This window comes from Natator depressus, chromosome 19 (assembly GCF_965152275.1).
Source record: "Natator depressus isolate rNatDep1 chromosome 19, rNatDep2.hap1, whole genome shotgun sequence".
Lineage (NCBI taxonomy): Eukaryota > Metazoa > Chordata > Testudines > Cheloniidae > Natator > Natator depressus.
The window spans coordinates 815,963-838,125 of record NC_134252.1 but is presented as its reverse complement, the minus strand read 5'-3'; the positions used below and the strand labels follow the sequence as shown (position 1 = coordinate 838,125).

The 22,163-nt window shown below is 53.9% G+C and overlaps 1 protein-coding gene and 1 long non-coding RNA gene across 4 annotated transcripts in view; both read right to left on the bottom strand.

Annotated features, from left to right (window-relative positions):
• Positions 1-1,312: 1,312 nt before the first annotated feature.
• LOC141974539 (uncharacterized) lies at positions 1,313-8,294 on the bottom strand. The gene is made up of 3 exons (XR_012635766.1): positions 7,742-8,294; positions 4,873-4,930; positions 1,313-1,600 (listed from the first exon to the last, which is right to left on the bottom strand). It is a non-coding gene; the product is annotated as an uncharacterized LOC141974539 (long non-coding RNA).
• Positions 8,295-10,055: 1,761 nt separating this feature from the next.
• The window catches only part of FHL3 (four and a half LIM domains 3), a 36,715-nt gene continuing 24,607 nt past the window's right edge, over positions 10,056-22,163 (bottom strand). For 2 of the 3 annotated variants that reach the window (XM_074934314.1, XM_074934313.1), the window contains exons 2-6: positions 15,845-16,026; positions 15,521-15,695; positions 14,596-14,765; positions 13,708-13,894; positions 10,056-12,609 (exon numbers count right to left, since the gene is read on the bottom strand). In XM_074934314.1, coding sequence (XP_074790415.1) covers positions 12,458-12,609; positions 13,708-13,894; positions 14,596-14,765; positions 15,521-15,695; positions 15,845-16,000 — 840 coding nt within the window. In that variant the 5' untranslated portion in view covers positions 16,001-16,026 and the 3' untranslated portion in view covers positions 10,056-12,457. Of the gene's footprint in view, positions 12,610-13,707; positions 13,895-14,595; positions 14,766-15,520; positions 15,696-15,844; positions 16,027-19,002; positions 19,149-22,163 lie in introns of those variants that run through there. The other variant, XM_074934315.1, reaches the window with a different exon arrangement.

Sequence of the window (22,163 nt, the reverse complement as noted above, 5' to 3'; positions counted from 1 at the left end):
GAAGAGAATGGAGGAGGGAAAAACAAAAATAATCCTATTCCTAACCCAGACAAATCAGCTAGGCTGCTGCTTCTTCTAGTAGAATGTGCCTGGCCCATGCATAGAAGCGATGTGCGGTCTGAAATACCCCTGGGATCTCACAGACAATTCCCCCTGCCCTCTGCTCCCCACACACACGTACCCCAGTTCTCCTCCCACGTGCACAGTTCTGCCATCCTCCAACCCAACCCAGCTATGGGGCTCCCAATGACTCACACCAATTCCACCAACACCCAGCCCTCTCCCCCAGACACCCACTCTGTCTGCAGCATGGGATTGCTGAGTGCTAGCAGTAAGATGAGGGAATACATGGAGTGGTAATTAGGAAATACACCAGGGTTTTTAATTACTCAAATCAATTTTATTCTAAACTAATTGAAAGTGAGGTAAACATCCCATGTGCTTCAGGGCCCATTGGGAAAGCAGGGGCTGTGCACCCAGCATCCGTGCCAGGTGCCTCCCGGTGCTGTGCCGCGTTTCTAGAGGCTTTGCCTGTGGCTGGGGTGGCACTGTGAGCCCCAGGCCTATGGATCAGTGGCAGTGGATGTGGGCAGCCCGGGCAGGATCATGTAGCAGTTGGGGATTAGCAGTAACAGGCTGCTCTCATCATATGTTGCTGGTAAGAATTCTGAGCACTACAGAGCAGAGCTAACAGACATGCCCCAGGCACCGGGCCAGGCTTAGGGCCCAGCTGCAGTTGGTATCTATGACAGTCCGGGGTGCAAACCAGACCAGTGAGGGGCTGTCACCACCTGCCCTGCCTCACAATGCTTTACTGCTGTGCTCCCAACCTGGGCTGCTCTCAGACAGCAGGCAGGGCCCACCCTGAGTGTCTGTGGATAGCCACAGCCCTAGTCAAGCACCTCTAACCCCAGCAGCCTGTCAGCAACCAGCCACACTCCAGCTTCCAGCAGCCTTGATTACCACTTGCAGGGTGATCCCAACACACTCCCGGTCCTGGATTTTTCTCCCAAAAGGTGTGTTCTGCACCGTCCAGCCAAGTCAGTTGACCCTTTAAGGGGATCACGATACAACAATGTGCCACATTAAACAGCGTTACCCACACAGTTCACAACACTGGATTAGATGTAAAAAGTTTATTTAACTACAAAGAGAGGTTTTCAGTGAGTGCAAGTAGTAAGGAATTAAAGTCAGCAATGATTACAAAATAATGATACAATGCTTCCTAGTACTAAACTTCAACTTGGGTCAAGATAAAATTCTTACCACAGGTTTTCATTGTTGACCAAGTTTCAGGTCAGGTTCTGCTCCCAAGGTTCAACAACAGTTCTCTTTTGTTCTTTTAGGTGAAAGACAGAGATGGACAGGGAGAGAGAACTTGGGGTGGTTTTGACTCTTGCTTTTATAGTTCAGTCACCCTTTGAAAAGCATTTTCCTGAGCGTGACCCCCAGTTAACGTTCTTTCCAGCTGAGAGTAAGGGGGAATGGAGTGTGGCGGAGGAAGGGGGCTTCATATTTCTTTTCACCTGTGTATGCAGAAATGCAGATTTTCTTTGTTGTCTTCTTCCCCCTTCTTGCTGTCCGAGGACTCTGTATATACCTTATATGCAAATGGAGGTAAACACATCCCATTGTTTAAGACAGGCCTGCTTGACCAGTTCTACCTAATTGGGGCTATGTGAGTTGAACACATGCCTTTAACATCATAAGGTATGTGTATGTCATAACTTTACACATAATGTTGCTACATACATGTCACCATATTACTGACCAGTGAGGAGTTAGTTCTCAAATGATTCTACAAAAGACAGATTTTGTACAAAGATTATTACAATAATGGGTAGGGTGTGAATATAGGGCTGCATTCGGTCACAGGATCAATGCTGTGTAGCTTGTAATATCAGCTCCTGCTCTTGGATGTACTTGAAAGGCAAGTGCTGGGGCCAGAGAGGGGATGAAATGTCCAGGCCTTGCACTTTGTGTTGTCATTTACAGCTGTGTTGAGAGATTACAATGCAGGGTCAGGTATGTCCCTTCCAGGGCTAATCTACAAATCCATGGACTGTGTGCACCGCAAAGACTCTGTTACATGTATTTATATAAATGTATCATATGACATTGCAACCACACTGTTCTTTTAAAAAGTCAAGCACTCAGACTTTCAGAAATGCTAGCGTTAAGATTGGCTGTATACTTAATTTGGCCTCCTGGTGCATGTGCACCATGATATAGACTAACTATGGAATCATACACTACTTTTTCCACAGGACCCTTGCTTCGTTCAGTGAATGGGTGGTTATTCAATATTTCTTTCCTCATTCAGATTTTGGTCCCTCATGGTATTTAATGCAGACAACCAAACCCTGTGCTAAATACAAAATGATTTATTTCTTCCTGCACTTAGGACGGAAGAATCCAATGCACTGCTACAGACTAGGGACCGAATGGCTCGGCAGCAGTTCTGCAGAAAAGGACCTAGGGGTTACAGTGGACGAGAAGCTGGATATGAGTCAACAGTGTGCCCTTGTTGCCAAGAAGGCCAATGACATTTTGGGATGTATAAGTAGGGGCATTGCCAGCAGATCGAGGGATGTGATCGTTCCCCTCTATTCAACACTGGTGAGGCCTCATCTGGAGTACTGTGTCCAGTTTTGGGCCCCACACTACAAGAAGGATGTGGAAAAATTGGAAAGAGTCCAGCGGAGGGCAACAAAAATGATTAGGGGACTGGAACACATGAGTTATGAGGAGAGGCTGAGGGAACTGGGGATGTTTAGTCTACGGAAGAGAAGAATGAGGGGGGATTTGATAGCTGCTTTCAACTACCTGAAAGGGGGTTCCAAAGAGGATGGCTCTAGACTATTCTCAGTGGTAGCAGATGACAGGACAAGGAGTAATGGTCTCAAGTTGCAGTGGGGGAGATTTAGGTTGGATATTAGGAAAAACTTTTTTTCACTAGGAGGGTGGTGAAATACTGGAATGCGTTACCTAGGGAGGTGGTGGAATCTCCTTCCTTAGAAGTTTTTAAGGTTAGGCTTAACAAAGCCCTGGCTGGGATGATTTAGTTGGTGTTGGTCCTGCTTTGAGCAGGGGGTTGGACGAGATGACCTCCTGAGATCCCTTCCAACCCTGATATTTTATGATTCCTGGCCATTGCTGATTGCTTCATAAACTTTAATGAATTTCTCTTTACCGTACCCTCTGAGCTGCTGACGGTATGTTAATATCGCCATTTTACAGCTCAGAGATTTGCAACCAAATTGTCCGAAGCCGTCACTACGTTTGCGTGCCTAACTTGACACCACTAGGGCCTGACTTTTCAGAGTACTGAGCATTATCTAGCACTTTATAAAGCCAGTGCACCACGGTTTCCATTGACTTCAGTTGCAGCTGTGAGTGCTCAGCACTTCTACAAATCTGGCCCCACATGTCTTGCACTGGGCGCCCAGAAAACGGGGAACGCACAAATAGTGACCATCTGTGAAAAATTTGATTTAAGAGACTTGCCCAGCACCACACAGGAACTCTGCAGCAGAGAAAGAGATGGGATCCAATTCTCCAGGGCAGCATTCAACTGCCTTTCTTTTCCTGCAGTCCCCTACTTCATTCACTACATCCCTTCCAACTTCTGCCACAAACATCCTACAGACAACAGCCTCCTTTACCACACAGCCCTGATTTGCTCCCAGCGCATGGGCTGTCTAGTGCACTGACTGTGCCTGGGGTCCTGTGGAAAAAATCGTGCACAGAACCTGCCATCGGGCTGTACTGCTCAGAACACATTCTGCTTGGGTTTAACTAGGGCTAGCCCCGGAAAACACTGAACAATGATTCCAGCTGTGTGTAAACCCTCAAGAGAAGCTCAGCGAAGGGCAGCAAATACTGTAACAAGGAGTTCTCACAAAAATGCCCCACCCCTTGATGCACAGATGTGGGAGGGGGCAGTTATGGGAAATTGGTTTCCCCAGATAAACAAAATCATTTTCTCATAGCCAGAACCAAGGAGGGTGGCAAAGAAGCTCGTTCTTATGCCTTTTGGAAACGCTTTTACACTGTTCCTGTAAAACAGACAGAGGAAACCAACAGCCGAACCCATTGCTCAGCTTGTGTGACGGGGAAATGGGGCGGGGCCGCCTGAGGCACTTGCATTGGGGTGAAGCCTCCCCCTCCTCGAACACCATGGGATTTTTCACCTCCCAAACAATTGCTGTAGCAAAGACCAACATAAGTGTTCAGTATTTGGCACCCAGGCCAAGCCCCAGCGCCACTGTCGCCTCTGGCAGGGCAGGAGTGAGGCCCCGGCAAGGCAGTGTGGGAAACCTGGGAGTCCCTGAGAGCCCTCTCTGGCTCAGCACTGAGCTCAGACTCTCGCCCTGCTGTGTAGAGGGTCGGGCTCAGGCTGGAGCCCGGGCTTTAGGAGCCTGCAAGGTAGGAGTGTCCCAGAACTTGGGCTGCAACATCTACACTGCAGTTAAACAGCCCCTGCTCTCAGCTGGCACAGGCCAGCCCTGGGGTTTTAATTGCAGTGTAGAGACACCTTTCCCTAGATGCTGTGGCTGGCAGGGTCCACTTTCACTTAGATTTTAATTACCTTCCTCCAATCCAGCACTACTGCTTTGCCCAAAAGCCAAGCACGGAGCAGGCCAGGACTTCCCTCAGAGAAAGCAAATCCATTATTAAACTTAACTTGCTAATGAATGATTCATTTGTGCTACCATGTATATTATATGACTGAGCTAAATGGAAGTTTATAAAAGCAACAACCACCAAAAAGCAAGGATAATTACAGCAATCAAAATGTGCTCCTGTCTTGAGACTGACCAATTCACCTGAGAGGGAACAATATGGAAAAGAAGAAGATTGTCCAATTACCCTCCAAGCATACTTGTGCGCCCTCTGAGTACGGCAGTTCTTCCATCCAAGCGCCTACCTAAAAATAAACACAGAGATAAGATCCTGCACTTACTGTTCCTCCACTTCCCTCCAGCATGACGCTGCACCCCAGGAAAGGGGAAGCGCTGGAATTTGGGGACCTCCCGTCCACCTGTTTGCCCCTTTTATTTCAGTCTTTTGGCATGAGAGGGGCTCGGATTCAGCATTGAACATGATGGAATGTGTCAATGGACCATAACCAAGCCCCTGCTTGTCACCCTGACCCATAAGGTGGGAGCGAGTCTCACTCACCGGCCCGAGCATGGAAACAGGCTTTGGGCCAGTACATGAGTAGCGTATGGAATTCCCTGCACACAGAGATCACGCCAATACAGCAGCTGGGGGTTCACAAGGGCTGACTTTGATGGCCAATAACATTTGTGGCTATGCATTACAAGAAGGGCAAACCAGTGTCCGGTGTCAGGACCCAGGCCTGCACACGTCCAAGGGAATAGAGCTCGAGGGGGTGCTTGTCCTCTGAAATGCCCCAGAACAGCACTGCCCACTCCATCCCCACAAACCCTGGCCAGAGAGTCCCCGAGAGCTTGGCTGTATGGACAGCGCACAGCCAGCTGGTGTGTAAGTCTACAGCGCACTAACTGGCCTAGTGGCCCTGGCTGCTGTGCTGTGAGGGTAGCTGATCAGTTCCTTCCTGCCAGAGCCACCAAGGTAGCTGCAAGCTGGTGTGACTGTTGCTTGTCAGCGGATTCCTTGAGGAGATGGGCTTGGGTATACGATGATGTGGCCTATCAGCCCCTCTCAAGTGCCAGCTTGTGCTCCAGAACCTCAGCTTGCCTTAAGAAATTCTGAGACAACCTGAGAAACATGAACCAAGCGTGAGCGATGCCTGCCTGAGTCTGCACGGAGCCTGAAACAAGTGCTTTGCTGTGCAAATTGCCCCACTCATCTCAGGCAGAAGTTAACTCAGATGCCCAGAGCCGATGGTTTCCCTGTCCACGTTAACAGCGATTTAACTGCTTGTGTAAGAAGGGCACAAGAGGTCACAGAGCTGCACAGGTCACTGAGCGGCTCAGCACATTTTGGTGCCGCAAGTCACTGGTATAAGGCAGCTTCAGACCAATGTGAAAGCATCAACTCGTCCCAGCACTAGGTCCCTGGTGCTGCACAGGGCCAGCTGTGGGCTGCAGTCCTAGCAGCAGAGGGGCCTTTGGAGGGGCACGTGCCCTGCTTCAGAGAGTCACCCCACAGCAGGGGCTGAGGATGAGCTTTGACTCGGTCTCCGGTGCCAAAGGGCCTGTCTGGTCATGTCTAATTTGGAAGGAGAGTTCACAAGTCCAACAGTGAATCATTTCAGACTCTGTTCTCCTCTCTCACCCCGGGCAGAGTGCTAGGGAGCGAATGGAGCAGTGCTGTGGTTCCAGGCAGTGGGTCAGCCTGACCACTCGGCCCCCGACACTGTGCAGAGCATGGGCTGGGTGGGGAATGGAACTAAGCATTTTGCCGGGGGTTCACTCGGACTGCAATGCCACAGCTGGGTATTTGTGTGTGTGTGTGTGTGTGTGTTCCTCCCCCTTCTCTCTCCTCAAACATTTCCACAATCAGCACCAGACCCCAAACCACAGCAAACACCAGCAGTTTGACAGCTTTCAATGCGTTAAACACCAAGGTCCCTCCAGTCCAAGAGAGGCAAAACCCCAAGCCATCCACCCAGGCCCCACATGGCCAAAGTGACCTGCCAGGGACCTCCTCCTTACCCAGGGGCCTGCAGCAGGGCCGTGTGGCATGGCAGGGCCCCCAAACCCAGAGGAATGGCTGCAGGACACGGCAGCCAAGGTGGCAGCACAACCCCCGGACCATTTGGGATATTGGCCTTCCGAGCCAGACAGACTAGGGCCAGCCCTCTGAGCCAGCTCCTGGCCGCGCCTCACCAGGGCTGGACGCTGACAATCAATTCACTGGGACCCCAGCGCTTTTGACACAGGCCAGCAGAGGAAGCCAGTTCTGCAGTGCGGCCTGTTGCCTACGTTTTGTCCCCGGGGAGCATCGAACCCCAACTGCTGGGGCTGTCCAGGTCTCGCGGCCTGGCCGGGTCGCTGAGCGCCCACCGCTCACATGTCGGCTGGAGCTCGTGCCAGCAAACCCTGGCCGCGAGATGCGAACACTTAAGGGCATGAACACAGCTGAAACAAACCCATGTGACATCAGGACAGGCGAGGTGTGAGCAGTGTTTGCCCAGGAGGCAGCCGGGAAGGGGCTGAGCAGTCGTCGACTGAGTAACCCGCTGCAAAGCGAGCGGCCCCTCTGCTGCCCCAGGAGCTGGCTAACAGTCGGGGTTTGAGCCGGAAGGGGCCCAGTCTAGCCCCTGTATAACGCAGGCCTCCAGCGCCACCCAGCCCCCGCACACTGAACCAACCACCGAGACGAGCCCGAGAAGACTGAACGCTCGTGCCACAGGAAGGAGAGGGGGAACCGTGGGCACCAGAGCCCGATGCCCCTGCAAGGGCAGGGGCCTGATGAAGTGAGCTACGCCCAGCTGAGCTGCAAGGGACCCACAGCCCATGCTACAGAGGAACACTTTGCCGTGAGGGCTGCTTGCTGAAGGTACCCTCCCCACACAGTAGTTACCCAGCGGCCGCCAAGCCCCCTGGCGGGGTGAAGCACCGTGGTGGTGCTAGCAAGGTTTCTGCATGCCCCTCCTTGAACTTCCCACCCCCAGCCCCGACGAGAGTGACACCAGCTCCCCCAGCCGTGGATGCTGCTTGTGCTCCAGCAGGGAGCGTCTGTTTGCCCGGATGGCATCTGCAGCTGTTTTCGCCCAGTGCGTGAGCTGCCTCAGCCTGGCCCTCACCTCAGGGCTGCGTGCTCGGGGGGGTGTGTCTCGCGCAGTCTGGGTGCAGAGGACCTTTACAACTGCTGCCGTGTCTCAGTGCTTCACAGACACAGGGCTGCTTGCCCTGGCTGAGCATTCAGCGCTCCTGCTCCTCTCCATCACAGACGGCTGTCTCAAACCCTGTCCTGGAGACGTTCACAGGGAGCCGGTGCTGCGGGGTCCCTGCTCCACACCAGCACTGCCCACAAAGCCCTTGGTCTCTGCACACGGCCTCTCCACAGTAACGCTCCTGCCCGCCAGCCCCAGCGTTGGGGCTTTTCAGCTCCTTTATTTCTCCTTCATGGCAGATGCGCTCTTTGGGCTGAACCCGATGCGGGCCCCAAGTCAGCGTCCTTCCACTGCCCTGCCAGGGCCTGGGGTTAGTTTCTCCAGAGAACGGCTGCAGAGAGAGGCACGTGAAATGCTGGGGCTTCCCTGGGCCACTTTTCCAGCCCAGACTGTGAGACTCTTTCAGGCTCCCGCAGGATCAATGTTACCGGGCCGTTCTCAAGAGCCTTCCAGCCGAGGGTCTGCACTCTGCCCCGTGGCCTGCTCCTGCCACAGACCCAGCTCTCCCCCATCCCGACTCTGCAGCTTCGGCTCTTCAGCCAGTGAGTGCTTCATCTCCTCACCCCCCACTTGCACACTAGGGAGCCCCAGGCTCTTCCCCCTTTCCCTCCCCTAGCTGTCCCCCCGTTGTTAGCCTGCACATTAATGATATTTTCATGACTGTTTTAGACCCTCTCTGGGAGCCGTGAGGGACGAAAGCGCATTACATCATCCCCCTTGCCTCCCAGTAAATCAGGCACTGGGCTGTGCATATCCATGACCCATTCATGACAGGGATAAAATCCAGATGTTCCAGCCCTACGTGCAGCTGGGTCATTTCCTTTTTTGGCTAAGAACGGGAGGCTCTTAAACCCAACTGAAAGAGGAGCCTGGGGGCCCGTTTGTAAAGAAATGGTTTGCGGTTAATCGCTGGAAACGGCTCTTCAGAAACCATGGGCTTGCAGAGCTCCTGTCAGAGGACAGGCTCCCTCAGGAAACCTCTACAACCAGAGGTGCCTGCTCATTGTTTGAGGCCTACCAGAAAAACCAGAGCTCAGGTCCCGACACGACAGCAACAGAATCAGAATGGAAAGAATAGTTTTGCCGCCCGCCAGAGCTAACGTTTGTAGGAGCCTCCAAGCGAGGCAGGCCTGCGAGTGCGCAGAGCCAGCACTGAGGTCACAGAGAGACTTGGGGGCTGTGTCTTTTATCCCTGGCTTCCCCTCGCATGGCAGTCTAGAGAGCTGGTAGCACAGCTCCAGGGGGAAGTGGAGGGGGAATGCTGGAGAGGCCGGGGGCCAGGCAAAGGCCCAGAGGAAGTCACAATGGCTGTTAGTAAATGTAAAGGAATCTGTGGAAAAGAGTTTCAGATGTTAGGGGAATAAATGATTCCACAGCAGATAAAAGTGAGTAATGAGCGTACAAGGCGGATGGGAAGGCTGCCAGGAAGGAGACCAAAGTTACTCCAGCTGGGGACTGCAGCAACATCCCCACACAGGCTCTTTCCAAGAGACCTCAAGAGCTGAAGCTGAGGTCAAATGGAGCGAACACAGGGAAGCACAAGGGGCTTTTCTGTAATGTGGAAACACTTAATTCGGTGTCATAAGAGTCACATGCCAGTGACTCAAATGCCAGTTCCTGCCAGCCCGGGATCCACTGGACTGCTGGGTCCAGAGGAGCTGAACCAGTCCAGGATCTACTGAAGTAACCAGCCCACAGAAGACCTTCCTAGGGTGAGAGTGGTGACCACTAAACTCCTGCCCCAGGGCTTGAAGCCTTCACTTTGCCCCATGTACCCAGGAAGGGTCCAAGCACTTTGTCTGGGTAGTTGAACAACGTGCAAAGACTGAAGTCAGAGATGATGGATCTAGGGAGAGGGTCTCCACTGCATCCCCAAAAAGCCGGGAGGGGGGAAATTGGAACTGGTCTGGGCGGGGATTGTGGTATCCTCCTAGAGTTAAAGGCTGGGCAGGCTGCTGGGGGAGGGGGAACCATGGGGCTGCCCCCAGTTCAGGGCTTTGGGAGCAACCCTAGGGAGAGTGAAGAGCTATTTTACCTTTTGAAGACAAGCCTGACCCCACAGCAATGACATTAATTCAACCCCACCCTACTCCCACCCCTGCTTGGAGAAAATACAGCCAGAGAGAGTTGTCATTACAATGGTTTATTATATAAAGCCTTACAGAAACATACAAGAGACTGGAGGGTAGGACACTTACATAGGAAGCTTCCTTTCTAAAAACCGCTCCAAGCTCTTCAGAAAAGCGAAACTCTGACTTACCCGCATCAAAGCTTTCAAACGAGGGTTTCAGTAAGGATTTGAATACACAGCTAATAACAATTCAACATGCATAACATTCTCTTGGTAAATGAACCCTGCTTGGGGACGGGGCTAGCCCGTTCCTCCAGCGGGTTTGGTTACTGAGTGACAGATAAAGTACAAAAAGGAAAACACAAGGAAGTCATATTCAGAAAAGCGTCCCATTACCTGGGCGGAAGGGGGCAGGGCGTGGGCACCCCAAGTGAGACAGGGCTCCAGGGGAACTCGAGGCAGCTCCGCAGTTTTGCATAGCTGGGTCTTCAGAGAAGCAAAGCTCTTCCAGCTGGGACACCAGCCTCCCTCTGGGGCGCCAATGTCACACCCCTTTTCAGTTCCTCTCTGTAGGACCTTACCAGATTAGTGGCCGTGAAAAATGTGTCATGGACCATGAAATGTGGTCTCTTGCGTGTGCGCTTTTACCCGGTACTATACAGATTTCACGGGAGACCAGCGTTTCTCAAGTGGGGGGTCCTGGCCCGAAAGGGAGTTGCAGGGCAGTCGCAAGGTTATTTTATGGGGGTCGCAGGATTGCCACCCTTATTTCTGCGCTGCTGCCTTCAGAGCTGGGCAGAGGGAGAGCGGTGGCTGTTGGCAGGGTGCCCAGCTCTGAAGGCAGAGCCACCTCCTGCAGCAGCATGGAAGTAAGGGTGGCAATACCGCAACCCCCACTACTGTAACCTTGAGACCACCCCCCACGACTTCTTTTCAGATCAAGACCCCTACAATTACAACACCCGGAAATTTCAGATTTAAATGGCTGAAATCATGAAATTTACGATTTTTAAAATCCTATGACCATGAAATTGACAAAAATGGACTGTGAATTTGGTAGGGCCCTACCTCTCTGGGAATGAGAAGCCCAGACTGGGGGTGAGGGTCAGCGGGCTAAGCCAGGGCCCAACCAGCACCTGACCTGCAAGGTGCTGAGCAACCACGGCTCCCCCTGCAGCCAATGAGCATGACGAGAGCTCAGCACCTGGCAGGAGGGGGGCAAAGGAGGGGCAGAGCCTTTGGCTGCTGTCTTGGGGGCTGGTTCAATTTATCTGCAGCCTTGCCTGTTGTTAATACAAACACAGCCCCCATTCATCCCCCACTCCCATCCATCTCCCCCTGCAGCACCCAGGGCTGAATTCGGAGCACAGCCTGCAGCCGAGACAACTGTGCACAAACTTCCAGAGGATGAACAACCATATTTGGGGTCAATATATATAGCGTGTGGCCGCGCTCAGTAAGAGACAACAAGCGGCCCTGGTTCTGCAGCAGCCAGTAAGGGGGAAAGTACAGACAACACCGTCAGCTCTAAGAGCTCTCACTGCCTCTGAAATGCCCTTTTCAACTGCTCTGCTAAGCGGCTCTCAGGCAGAAGGAAGAGCGTTTGGCTACCAGCCGGGCAGCACTTGCGCACAGAGCACAAAACTAGCTCCGAAAGCACCTGAGCCGCTTCACAGCACCCTTGGAGTTGGTGTTAAATAAACTAATTCGTGCCGCTCTTGGAAGCTGATGGGGACCCTTCTGCTAGGGGGCAGAGCAGGGGGAGGGGAGATGCTGCAGGGAGGTGAGGGAGCCAGAACCCTCAGCACCTCCTGGTGATTCAGGTTCCTCTGCCATATTTGTGACATCTCCCTGAAGAGCGAGGAGGGAGAGAGATGTCAGGAAAAGCCATTCCCCGAAGTGGGCCGTGTGCTCACTCCAGCACGCTCTGCTCACAGCCAGCCAGGTCCCTGGCCACCCAGAAACACCCCAGGCTGCAACGAGCAGCACAGAGAGCGTTGCAGACTCGCTCAGTGAGACGCCATGCTACCCTCACGCTAGGGGAACAGGCGGTGCTGCAAACCCACGCTGGAGAGGCAGGAGCCTCAGGAAAGCCTGGCTCACAGGACAGGAGCTGCTGCCCATCACTCAGAGCAGAGGGAGCACATGGGGGAAGGGAAGAAAACCAGTAACAAGTAGGAAGGACAAAGCTGTGCGGTCAGCACATGGAGCCGAAGACCCACTGCCCAGCCCCTTTGCTCAGACAGGGGCTCCCGGCTCAGCCAGCGCCCAAGCGCATAGGAAGCAAAGGAAAGAGCAAATAATGAGGGACTTGGAAGCTCCTTTTGTTCGGCTTTTATTTAGCTTCACTCTGCAGAAAGCCTAGGGTGGCTTATTCTAGCCTTCAGGGGAAGGGCACAGGCACCCCGAGCATACGCTGTGGTGAGGGGATCAGCCCTCTCCAGGGCAACAAAAGGCACATCTCCCACCTGCCCAGCACCGACAGCTGCCAAGGTGTCTGGTACGAAGCCCCTGAAAAGCAGATAAAGCCCCTGATCCACGTCCTCTTGCCAGGCTTATAGGTCGCTGCTGCATTCGCGGCAGAGGATCTCGTCGTGGTGCGGGATGAAGCCTTTCCCGACCAGCGAGCTGGCGCAGCGGGCGCAGTTGAAGCAGTTATGGTGCCAGTGACGATCCTCAAAGGAGATATATTTACCCCCTCCGAAGCCTAGAGAAGGGGGACAGAGCATAGAATTACCCAGAGCACTCAAGGCAGATTCCTGAAGGGCCTAGGGTCGGCAGACAGCCAGTTAGGGGTCTGTGCACAACACTGAATGACTAAACCTCTGTGGGAAGGACCTGACTGGAGCCAGCCGGCTGAGAGAAGCTGCGTTCTGCCCCTTGTCCAGAAGGCAGGACGACGTGCAGGTTTTGTAGGTGCTATTGCAGAGACAGTAAAAGATAAACACTAGTGACCTGGGGCGGGGCAGCAAACCAGCATCATCTCTAACCACGGAACCAGCGTTCTGACTCACCGAGTGACTCAGTGGCCGCATTGGCCTTTCCAGGAGCAGTAAACCCAAGCCACGGACGGAGGGTCAGTGAAGGAGACCAGGCAGCCTCCTGGTGCAGGTATATGAAGGGAGAGACCCACTCGCCTCACTTTGGCAAGTGTGAAAGGTCCAGTTTCTGGAGCCTCCCAGCCCAGCCCTGGGCTGCAAAACCTCCTCACTTTAGAGCGGTGGAGAACCCTTCCAGGATCCCAAACAGAGAGGCCAGTCACAGCCATCAGATCCCACCACATGGAGCATGTCCTGGGAGTTCTGGCAAGTTCTGCAGGAAGACTGCAGGGTACCAAAACACAGGCAGTCCTCCCTGGGTGTGCACAGTACGTTCACTGCTCTGACAAGAGCAGGACACACCCGACACTTGAGCTTTGCAAGAACGAAGTGAGAGCAAGAGTACGAGCCACACAAACTCCTCACTGCAATTTAACTCCTTCCCCATTGCATGGCCTCTCTCGATGAGCAGCTGAAACAGGCTGCTGAGGAACAAGTCCAGGAGCAGCCCGTCACATGCCCCAGGGCACCCTTGGCAATAACAGTCTCCCATCCTGGGAGGCCTGAAGTTCTGAACAGCCCCTCAGTGAGCCCTGGAGGGCGGCAGTGGGATGGAAGAGCTGCGTAGGCCTTACGCTGGCCTGCTGCAGAGGGGAATTCACCACCATGAAGGCGGCGGCAGAGCAAGGTCTGCGTTCTGCTCACGGGCAGAGGCACGGTGCCCGCTCACGAGGGACCATGTGCTGCGCTCCAGTCTCCATGGTTACCTGTGATGGGCTTTGCGCAGGCGCTGCACTTCTTGGCATAGAGGTTCCCAAAGCACTTGACACAGTAGGGGTTGTCCTCCTGGGAGGTGAACTGCTGGCCTGCCAGAGGAACCTTGCAGCCAGTGCAGACAAAGCACTCCTTGTGCCAGGGCTCGTCACGGTAAGTCACTCCTCCCTTGGTCAGCGACTGGGGAAGGGAGAGCACCAGTTACACCCGTATCTCCCCGAAGAGCTGCTGCAGGCAGCCCCAGGAGCCCTGAGTGCCTGGCGGTTATAAAGATCTCAGCCTCCGGAGCCCTTGCCAGCGGGAGACTGACAGGGGCTGGACGCAAGGCTCGCACACATCCCACGAGCGCACTGCAGTTATAACAGGAGACCCCTTCTCAAGCCGGCCAAGGGAACTCAACTGGACCCTCGGCAACCACGGAGCCGCCCAGAGGCATGGCGGGCCTGGCGCTAAGGGGAGCCCTCTGCTGTCTCCAGAGCAGGGTGTGATGCCAACACATCAGGCAGCAGCCAGTCTCCAGACCAGGCACAGACATGCCTCAGCTTGGAGATCTCGACAGCACTCAGCAAAGCCTTTTGGAGAGGCCTGGAGAGCAGCATCCCCCGTGATGCGAGCAGGCCACGCCCACCCCTTCATTATTACTGGGTGGGTACTCGCAGCACGCTGGGTGCAGTCCTGCCGGCCCAGATCCAGGGGAACACTGACACGACCCTTAGGAAGCTGGGTTACACCCCCGGGGACCATGGAACAGCACCCCACCTCCTATGCCTGGGACTGCTTTCCGCGGAGACCACTGGCTGCCCCAGGAGAACCTCAGCTAACAGAAGCGCAGCCCCTGCGGGGTCACCGAAGGAAGCACTCGCCTGGCAGGCCAGCATTACCTTTTTGCAGCGAGTGCAGCGGGGGGCAAACTTGCTCTCATAACAGGGGACGCAATAATAATCCTTCTTGTCCGGGATAAAGGACCGCGACCCAATGGGCTGCTGGCAGCTGCTGCAGATGAAGCAATGCTCATGCCAGGTTTGTCCGCTGTATTCCAGTTTCCGGGACCCTGGAAGTGAAGCAGAGCTGGGCTCAGGGCACCGCTGGGAGGCAGCAGCTGCACCTTCAGACAGGCTCCGCAAGTGACAAATCAACAATGCTCTACGGAGACGGAGCCCTGTGTCCTGAACTCGGCTTGAGCCTGGGAAGCGGGGCCTGGCGCTAGCATTTCGTACCCGTGGACAGATCGCAGGAAAGCTAGCGCCCGGAGGCCCCTTCCTTCCCCATGTCCTAGTACAGTCATGCCACTTGGGGCAGTTCTCCCTTCGTACCGAGAGTCACCAGTCGAGCCTCTCAGCACAGGAGAGCTCGAGACGCCAGAGGCCTGGGGGTAACACAGGCAGGCAATGCCCGAGGGGCCTGGCATAGCCCCAGCCCCCCCAAAGGCTGGGTCTCCATCAGCCTTTAGCCAGTGACTTCCTGGACCCCCAGAGACAGGGCAGAGGATGCTCCAGAGCCTCTGGAGCTGCCTCCCCACATTCTCCTCCTCCATGGCCCTCCCCAACCACAGAGGCCACAGACAAGGGCTGCAGGGGAGACCACAGTTCTGGGTCCCCGATAAGGGCCTCATGTCTGCTCAGCAGAGCGGAGCTGGCACCAGGCCTCTCTGTACAGGTACGGCATGTCCCTGGGCCCTTGCCCGGCACCCACAGGGCACTGCCCTCGGCTGGGATGACAGGAGGGCAACTGCTGGCCCAGCAGAGCCTGCCAAGGCCCAGGGGAGGCTCCGTCTCCTGCCAACAACCCCCGCCCCAGAGCCTGTACCTGGCATGACGGTCTTCTCACATGCGACGCACTTGGAGGAGAACTCGCTGCAGTAGCAGTCGTTGCACAGCAGCTCCTCGTCCTGGCAGGTGAAAGGCTCGTCGGCCAGAGAGCGGTCACAGCGGAAGCACCGGAAACAGTGCTCGTGGTAATGGCGATTCTCGTAGTACAGCTCCTGGGAGAGAGAGCGGGGGTGTCACTCGCCCACGGCAGGTGGGGGGCAGACCCCACTTGGGTGCAGCCCCCAGTCCCTCACTCGCCCACGGGGGGGGGGCGGGTATGGGGCAGGCCCCACTTGAGCACAGCCCCCAGCCCCTCACTCACCCTGCAGTCGTGGCCAATCAGCTCCTTGCACTCCTCGCAGGTGTTAGCGAAATGGGCATCGTAGCAGGGGATGCAGTAGGGACCCATGTCCATCTGGATGTACTTCCGCCCATACAGGGACTCCTTGCAGTTGTCGCAGTCGAAACCTTCCGTCATGGTGCCAACTCGAGAGTCTCCCACACCTGTCCGGGGAAACCCCATAGGTTAGGATCTGCTCAGAACCGCAGCGGTGCAAAGGGCTGAGCCTCCCTGTAACTCCCCCGCCACCTCCAGAGGCAAGGGGCAGACACGGGCCACATGCCCAGGCTGCTACCTGTGTCAGGCAGCATTGCACAGAACTAAGCCTGGCCGTACACAGCCAGCATGGGGCACGAGCGCTGCTCCTGCTCATGGACAACACGATCTGTGTTTCCAGAAATGGTCCGGTATGGTGTCGAGCGCACCTTCCGCTTGCACGTAAAGCAGAGCCAGCCATCAGAACATGCATACACCAGTCACCAGGTCCCGCATGGAGAAAGCCTGACAGGGAACGCGTGACTGAGCCGGTCGCTGGATGACGCAGGGTTGCGGGCTCCTGGCTGCAATCCTCAGGACAGCATGTAACACCCGAGAAGATTAACAAAAAACGGAAACGATTTTGTGTGCAAAAACATTTTTGGACTGAAGTGAATGACCAGTTGGGTGGGTGCGTGCAGGAGCCCAACAGAGGGAGAAACAGGCATCCCTCTCACAGACCCAAACGCAGCGACTGGCCTCCCGCCCAAAGCCTAGGATGAGGCTGGTTCCTGCACCACATCTTCTAGTGCTTTGCCTGAGCTAGTTTCTAACATCCCGAGCTTTGAAGCTTCCACATGGCTCTAAAGCAGACGAACAGGGGAGCATCGAGCATGAGTCAGGTGCCCAGTCATTTGGCCAGGAGAAAGACATTTCTAATCAAAGCCACATCCCCAGGATCCTCCCTGGGAGCGTATTTCCAAAGTACAAGCCGTTTGCTGCATGTGCATGTTTTCACAAGTGAAAGCACGAAACACATTCTCTGGCTTTGCTTCAGGAGAAGCTGGTTTACGAGAGCTGTTACTGGCCCTATTTCTCTCCAAGGTGTAGGGTTTGTCTACACCTGGAGTTATTCCAGAATAGCTACAAACTTACACCCAGCCTTAATCCGAATTAATTTTCAAGTGTAGACAAGCCTCATATGGTGTTTATACCAGAGACATTTAGCTGCAGAGAGCCAGGGTTTGCAATCTTCTTTACGAACCCAGTGGATCCGAAGAGTTATTACAGGCATTGAGGGATAAATCCCAGAACAGGACAGGGGAACAGTCGCAATTTCCTCTGCATCTCTCGGTGTTGTCTGCCTAAGCTGTGGGCAGTTGCCTTCCTGATGCTGGGCTGAAGCCCTGCAGGGCTGGGGAAGGTCTGCTCTGGCTTGCACAGCATGAGTCATCAGGGCTATTCATGGGCCTGGGATTAGGCTTCCCAGCTGTTGCCCTGCCTGCCTAGAGAGCGCTGCTGCTGCCTGCCTAGCTACGTGACAGACAGATGGGAACAAAGTCCCTTCTCAGACCCGCTCATTAACCAGCTGCATCCCCGCCAGCTCCTGCCTGTTCTTCTGACCCCCTTCCTACCACAGCTGCATCCTGGAGCAAGTGAGTTTATGGCAGCAGGAATGACTAGCTCCAAGACACCGGCTGTGCAACTCCCCATTAGTCTCCAATACCTGCTAAAAATACCCGGGCGGCCAGGCCAGGCCCTCAGGTTCACAGTGAGCATCATCAGTGTGTGTCCAGGAGAACGAAACATTTCCTGAGCTTCTCTGACGGGGGCCACCCTGTCTGCCTGGGGAGAACGGCCCCTGCCCCCAAAGGTTTGCTCCACGTGAGGACTCCGAGCCAGGAAGGTTCATGTTTAGAAGTGCTGCAGCCCAGGGACTGCAGAAGATGAAGGAAGCAGCCTGGGCCCCCGGCCTTTGGAGATGGCCCTGCCACTTGTTTCCCAACATACAACGCGAGTCACGCCTGCGTGCTGGGCAACACATCCAGCCCCCCTCGAGGTGCACAGCATGGACTCAGGCTGCCTTGCTGGACTTTGCTTCCCAGAGTGATTTCATCCCTTCACCTGAGAGAAGAGTCTGTTGCTCCCCCCCATACACCTCAGAGAGAGGGACTCAAAGGGGTGACAACAGGAACCGCCGCCCCCCCCCCCCCCCGGTACAATGCTGTAAAGTCCTCAGAGATGACAGGAGAAAACCAGACTGGTAGGATCTCAGCTCCAGGACAATGTGTTTCTGTGTTGAAGCGTGATTTGCCAAATCAAACTCCGTCTCTCTGCTGCAGCTGAGCCAACATTGTGATCAAAACCAAGAACAGGTCTCTCAAAAAACACAGTTCCAGGACAGGGACATTTCAGTCTCAAATACTGTCTCTCATTTGGCAGCCTCTCCACTCAGGCTGTTTCCTGCCCAATCCCCTCCTCCCTGAACCACACTGGAGATGGTTGCCAGCAGAGAATGCCACTAAGGGCCTGCCTGCATTACCGATTTTGCACAGGAATAGGTACACCAGTGCAAACCCCTGGGTAAATGCACTGCACTGGTATAAGGGAGGGCTCAGACAGTGCCACTTGACCCAGTTCAGACCACAGGGCATCTCCACTGGGGGCTGGCATGCACCAGCAAAGCTACACCCGTGCAAAAATCCTTAATGTAGACAAAGCCCCCAGGTGGGACCTAACACCACATTCCTTGCAGGCGCATAGGAAGAGTGCTGGGAAGAGGAAGAGATACAAACTGCACAAGCCCTTTGAAAATGGTACTTGAACAATTAGCTCAAAGTACTGTCCCGATCTGTAATATACACGTAACCCACTGGCAGAGTGTGTCACATCCACCTCCAGCAGCTAGTTTACTAGAGGATAACAGCCTACTACCGGTACCTGTGCTGCAATATTGAAGGCCCCGGGTGCAGATCTTGCTGACTCCCTATGAGGGGGGTTGTTATAAGCATCCCTCTGAACTGCATCCAGTGGCAAGACCCTCGTCCCCATCCATGTCGTGTGGCCTTAGTGCTGGCTAGCCAATTGCTGTTGCATTTCCTACACCACTTTCCCCCCTCTTTGGCGGTTACTGCTTCCCAGGGTCCATCCGTCCGTCCACCTACCTCTGCCGCACAGCTGTCTTGCAAGGCAGAGTCGCTGCTAAAAGGGTGTCAGCTTGGAGCTAAACTCGCTTATTCTCCAGGTTGAACAGACCACAGAGTGCACGGCAGCAGGAGAGCGAGCCCAGGGCTGTCTGCAGGCACAGACCACTGCCTGGCTGTGTAGGGACACATGCTGCCGTTCCAGGGAGGGGAGAGCAGCAGATAATGAGCCTGGGAAGTTTGCTCAGGGGTGTGTGTGTGTGTTAGATAAGCTGTTTTCTCCCTTTGTTCTGGGTCTCACACACAGAGTAGGACAGAGGTGTTAAACACACGAGGATGCCAAAGCAAACACTGGGGCTGCAATAGCCAGGAGAGCCCAAGAGCATGGAGAACAGAAGGGCGAAACAAAGAAAAAGGAGCAGGAAGCAGCTCAGCATAAAAAACATAAGATAAAAAAATTTAAAATCATCACTGATCAAGTTTGCAAATGACAAAAAATTGGGGGAGTGGTAAATAACGAAGAGGGCAGGTCACTGATCCAGAGTGAGCTGGATCGCTTGGTGAGCAGGGCACAAACACTGCTTTAATTTGGCTAAATGTAAATGTGTATGTCTATGAACAGAGAACGTTGGCCATCCTTACACTATGCGGGACTCTGTCCTGGGAGCAGGGACTCTGGAAAAGATTCGGGGTGGGGGTGGATAAGCAGCTGCACAAACTCCCAGTGTGACGCTGTGGCCTAAAGGGCTAATATGAACCTGGGATGCATAAAGAGGGGAATCTCAGGTCGGAGCAGAGCCGTTATTTGGCACTGGTGTGACCGCTGCTGGAATCCTGTGTCAGTTCTGGTGTCCACAATTCACGAAGGATGTTGATAAACTGGAGAGGATTCAGGATTAGAAAACCTGCCTTATAGTGATAGACGCAAGGCGCTCAATCTATTTAGCTTAAGAGAAGGGCAATGGATGACTTGATCCCAGTCTCTAAGTATCTACAAGGGGAACAAATTTTTGATAACGGGCTATTCAGTCTAGCAGCGGAAGGTCTACCACCATCCAATGCTGGGAGTTGAAGCTAGACAACTTCAGATTGGAAATCAGGGTACATTTTAAAGTGAGGGTAATTAACCACTGGAACAATTTGCCAAGGGTCATGGTGGATTCTCCGTCACTGGCAATTTTAAAATCAAGACTGGATACTTTTCTAAAAGCTCTGCTCTGGGAATGATTTAGGGAAGTTCTCAGGCCTGTGCTATGCAGGTCAGACGAGATTGTCCCTTCTGGCCTTGGACTCTACAAATACGTGAGCACAGGCAAGAAACACTCACTGCAATGGGGGGAGGAACTCAGCGCTTTCCAGGCTAGGAGAAAAGATGGATTTGTAAAAACATTTTTAAAGGGGTTGGTCTAGAGTAGGATTTAGAAGTGTGCTGTAGGCGTGTGCTAAGTAACAGGTTCTGAAAGCCAAGTGTAACCAGGACAGACTTTAAACATGCGCTCAGCTGGTTAAGGGGGAGCCTAGTCAAGACAAAGCCACCGAATGTAGCAGAGAACAGGAGCTATGCTCTACGGAGCCAGGGGCTGGGTTAACCCTCCTGCAGGGAGCTCACCTGCGTGCATGTTGCAGAGTGGCCGTGTAGAGTCATTTTCATTGCTTTCAGCCCGATTACATTCCAGGAGAGACTCCCTCTGCCCTCATTAACAGGTCACCAGTGCTGCTCAGACTCAGTGGCAATGTGGTGACAGGATGTGGTCAGCGATAAGTTACCCTCCCCACCCCATCCCTGCTGCCTGTCATGTATGCACAGCACCTCCACCTCAGACGACTCCAGCCCACTCCACCCGGGCAACACCAGCTAGTGCCAAGATGGTGGTTATAAATGCATCTGTTGCTGTGCTACCGAGAGGCACCCCGCGGGCTGACCACTCCCCTCAGTTGCAGACTGGGACATGCCTCACTACCTTGGATGCTGGCCTCCTGGTTTGGATTTACACCTTTCCTGGGTGTACCGTCACCCCACTATGCCCGGCTACAGCCAGAGAACTGCAGCTGCGGCCTCTGCTTGTCAGGAACCTCTAGTACAGCTGACACACACACATTGAATCTTTTACTACATTAAAAGTAAACAAAAAAAGGAACCTACAGGCTGGTGGCTGCTCCCTGCACCAGTGCCCCAGGCTCCAGGATTAGCAGAGTCTGCAAACACTGTGGCCCCAAGTGAGACCCATGCAATACACCTGCCACTGAACTAGGAGAACCCAGCTCTCTACAGGTCACACCTGAAATGCACTAGACAAAAGCTAACCACTCAGCACACAGAGACAGCCAAATCACTCAGGGTTTTAGTCACTTGTGACAATAAAAGTTTATTTTTATTATGAGCTGTGCCTTTCCACCTGGCAAACATTGTCCTCCTCATGGGGACAACTGGCTTTCCTCCCTCCCTTGCACACCAGTACCATGGAGTGCCAGACCAAATACCTTTGGGAACACAGACTCCTGAGTGGCCCCCAGCCTCGCCTTGCAAATAACCTTCCGAAAAACATGGGCCACAAGCATGGCCAGCTTGGAACAGAGCTTGGAACAGGATAGTGTACCAGAAAGGTCAGCAAGCCGCAGATGATGCACAGTAGAGACCACTTTCTAATTAGAGTAACACCCATGTAACACCACTCCAGTGTCACCGTCTGTTGTGACCTGCAGGTGGCTTAGCAACAGTCCCAGAAGATTGCTATGTTCATGCCAGGGTCTATACAGAGGCGAACGGGTGAGCTCAGAGGAGAAGGTGCAGCCACTGTTTGGCTTTCTGCAATGTGTAACCAGCCGGATTTTAATCAAACTGTTGAGAACACAATGAACTCCTGCAGCCAGAGATTTCACTTACAAAAGAAAGCCAATAACCTTGTGAAACTCCCCACCGTAGACTGTTATCAGGTCCAGAACCAGCTGCCGTACAGAAGCCATCCTGTAGCAGCCCACGCAGCTATTCCTAGGAACATGTTCATCTTTCCGGGATACAGGAATAGACCTGCCTTTGCTCATGTTTCAGGTTCCATCTATTCTAATCTGCCCAGAGTTACCTGAACCGGGTTTGCGTAATTTACTTCTAAACAAATGAGCAGGAGAGGAAATGCAGCCAGGCAGGGAGGGCGAGCAATTTCCCAAATAAGGATGAGTCTATG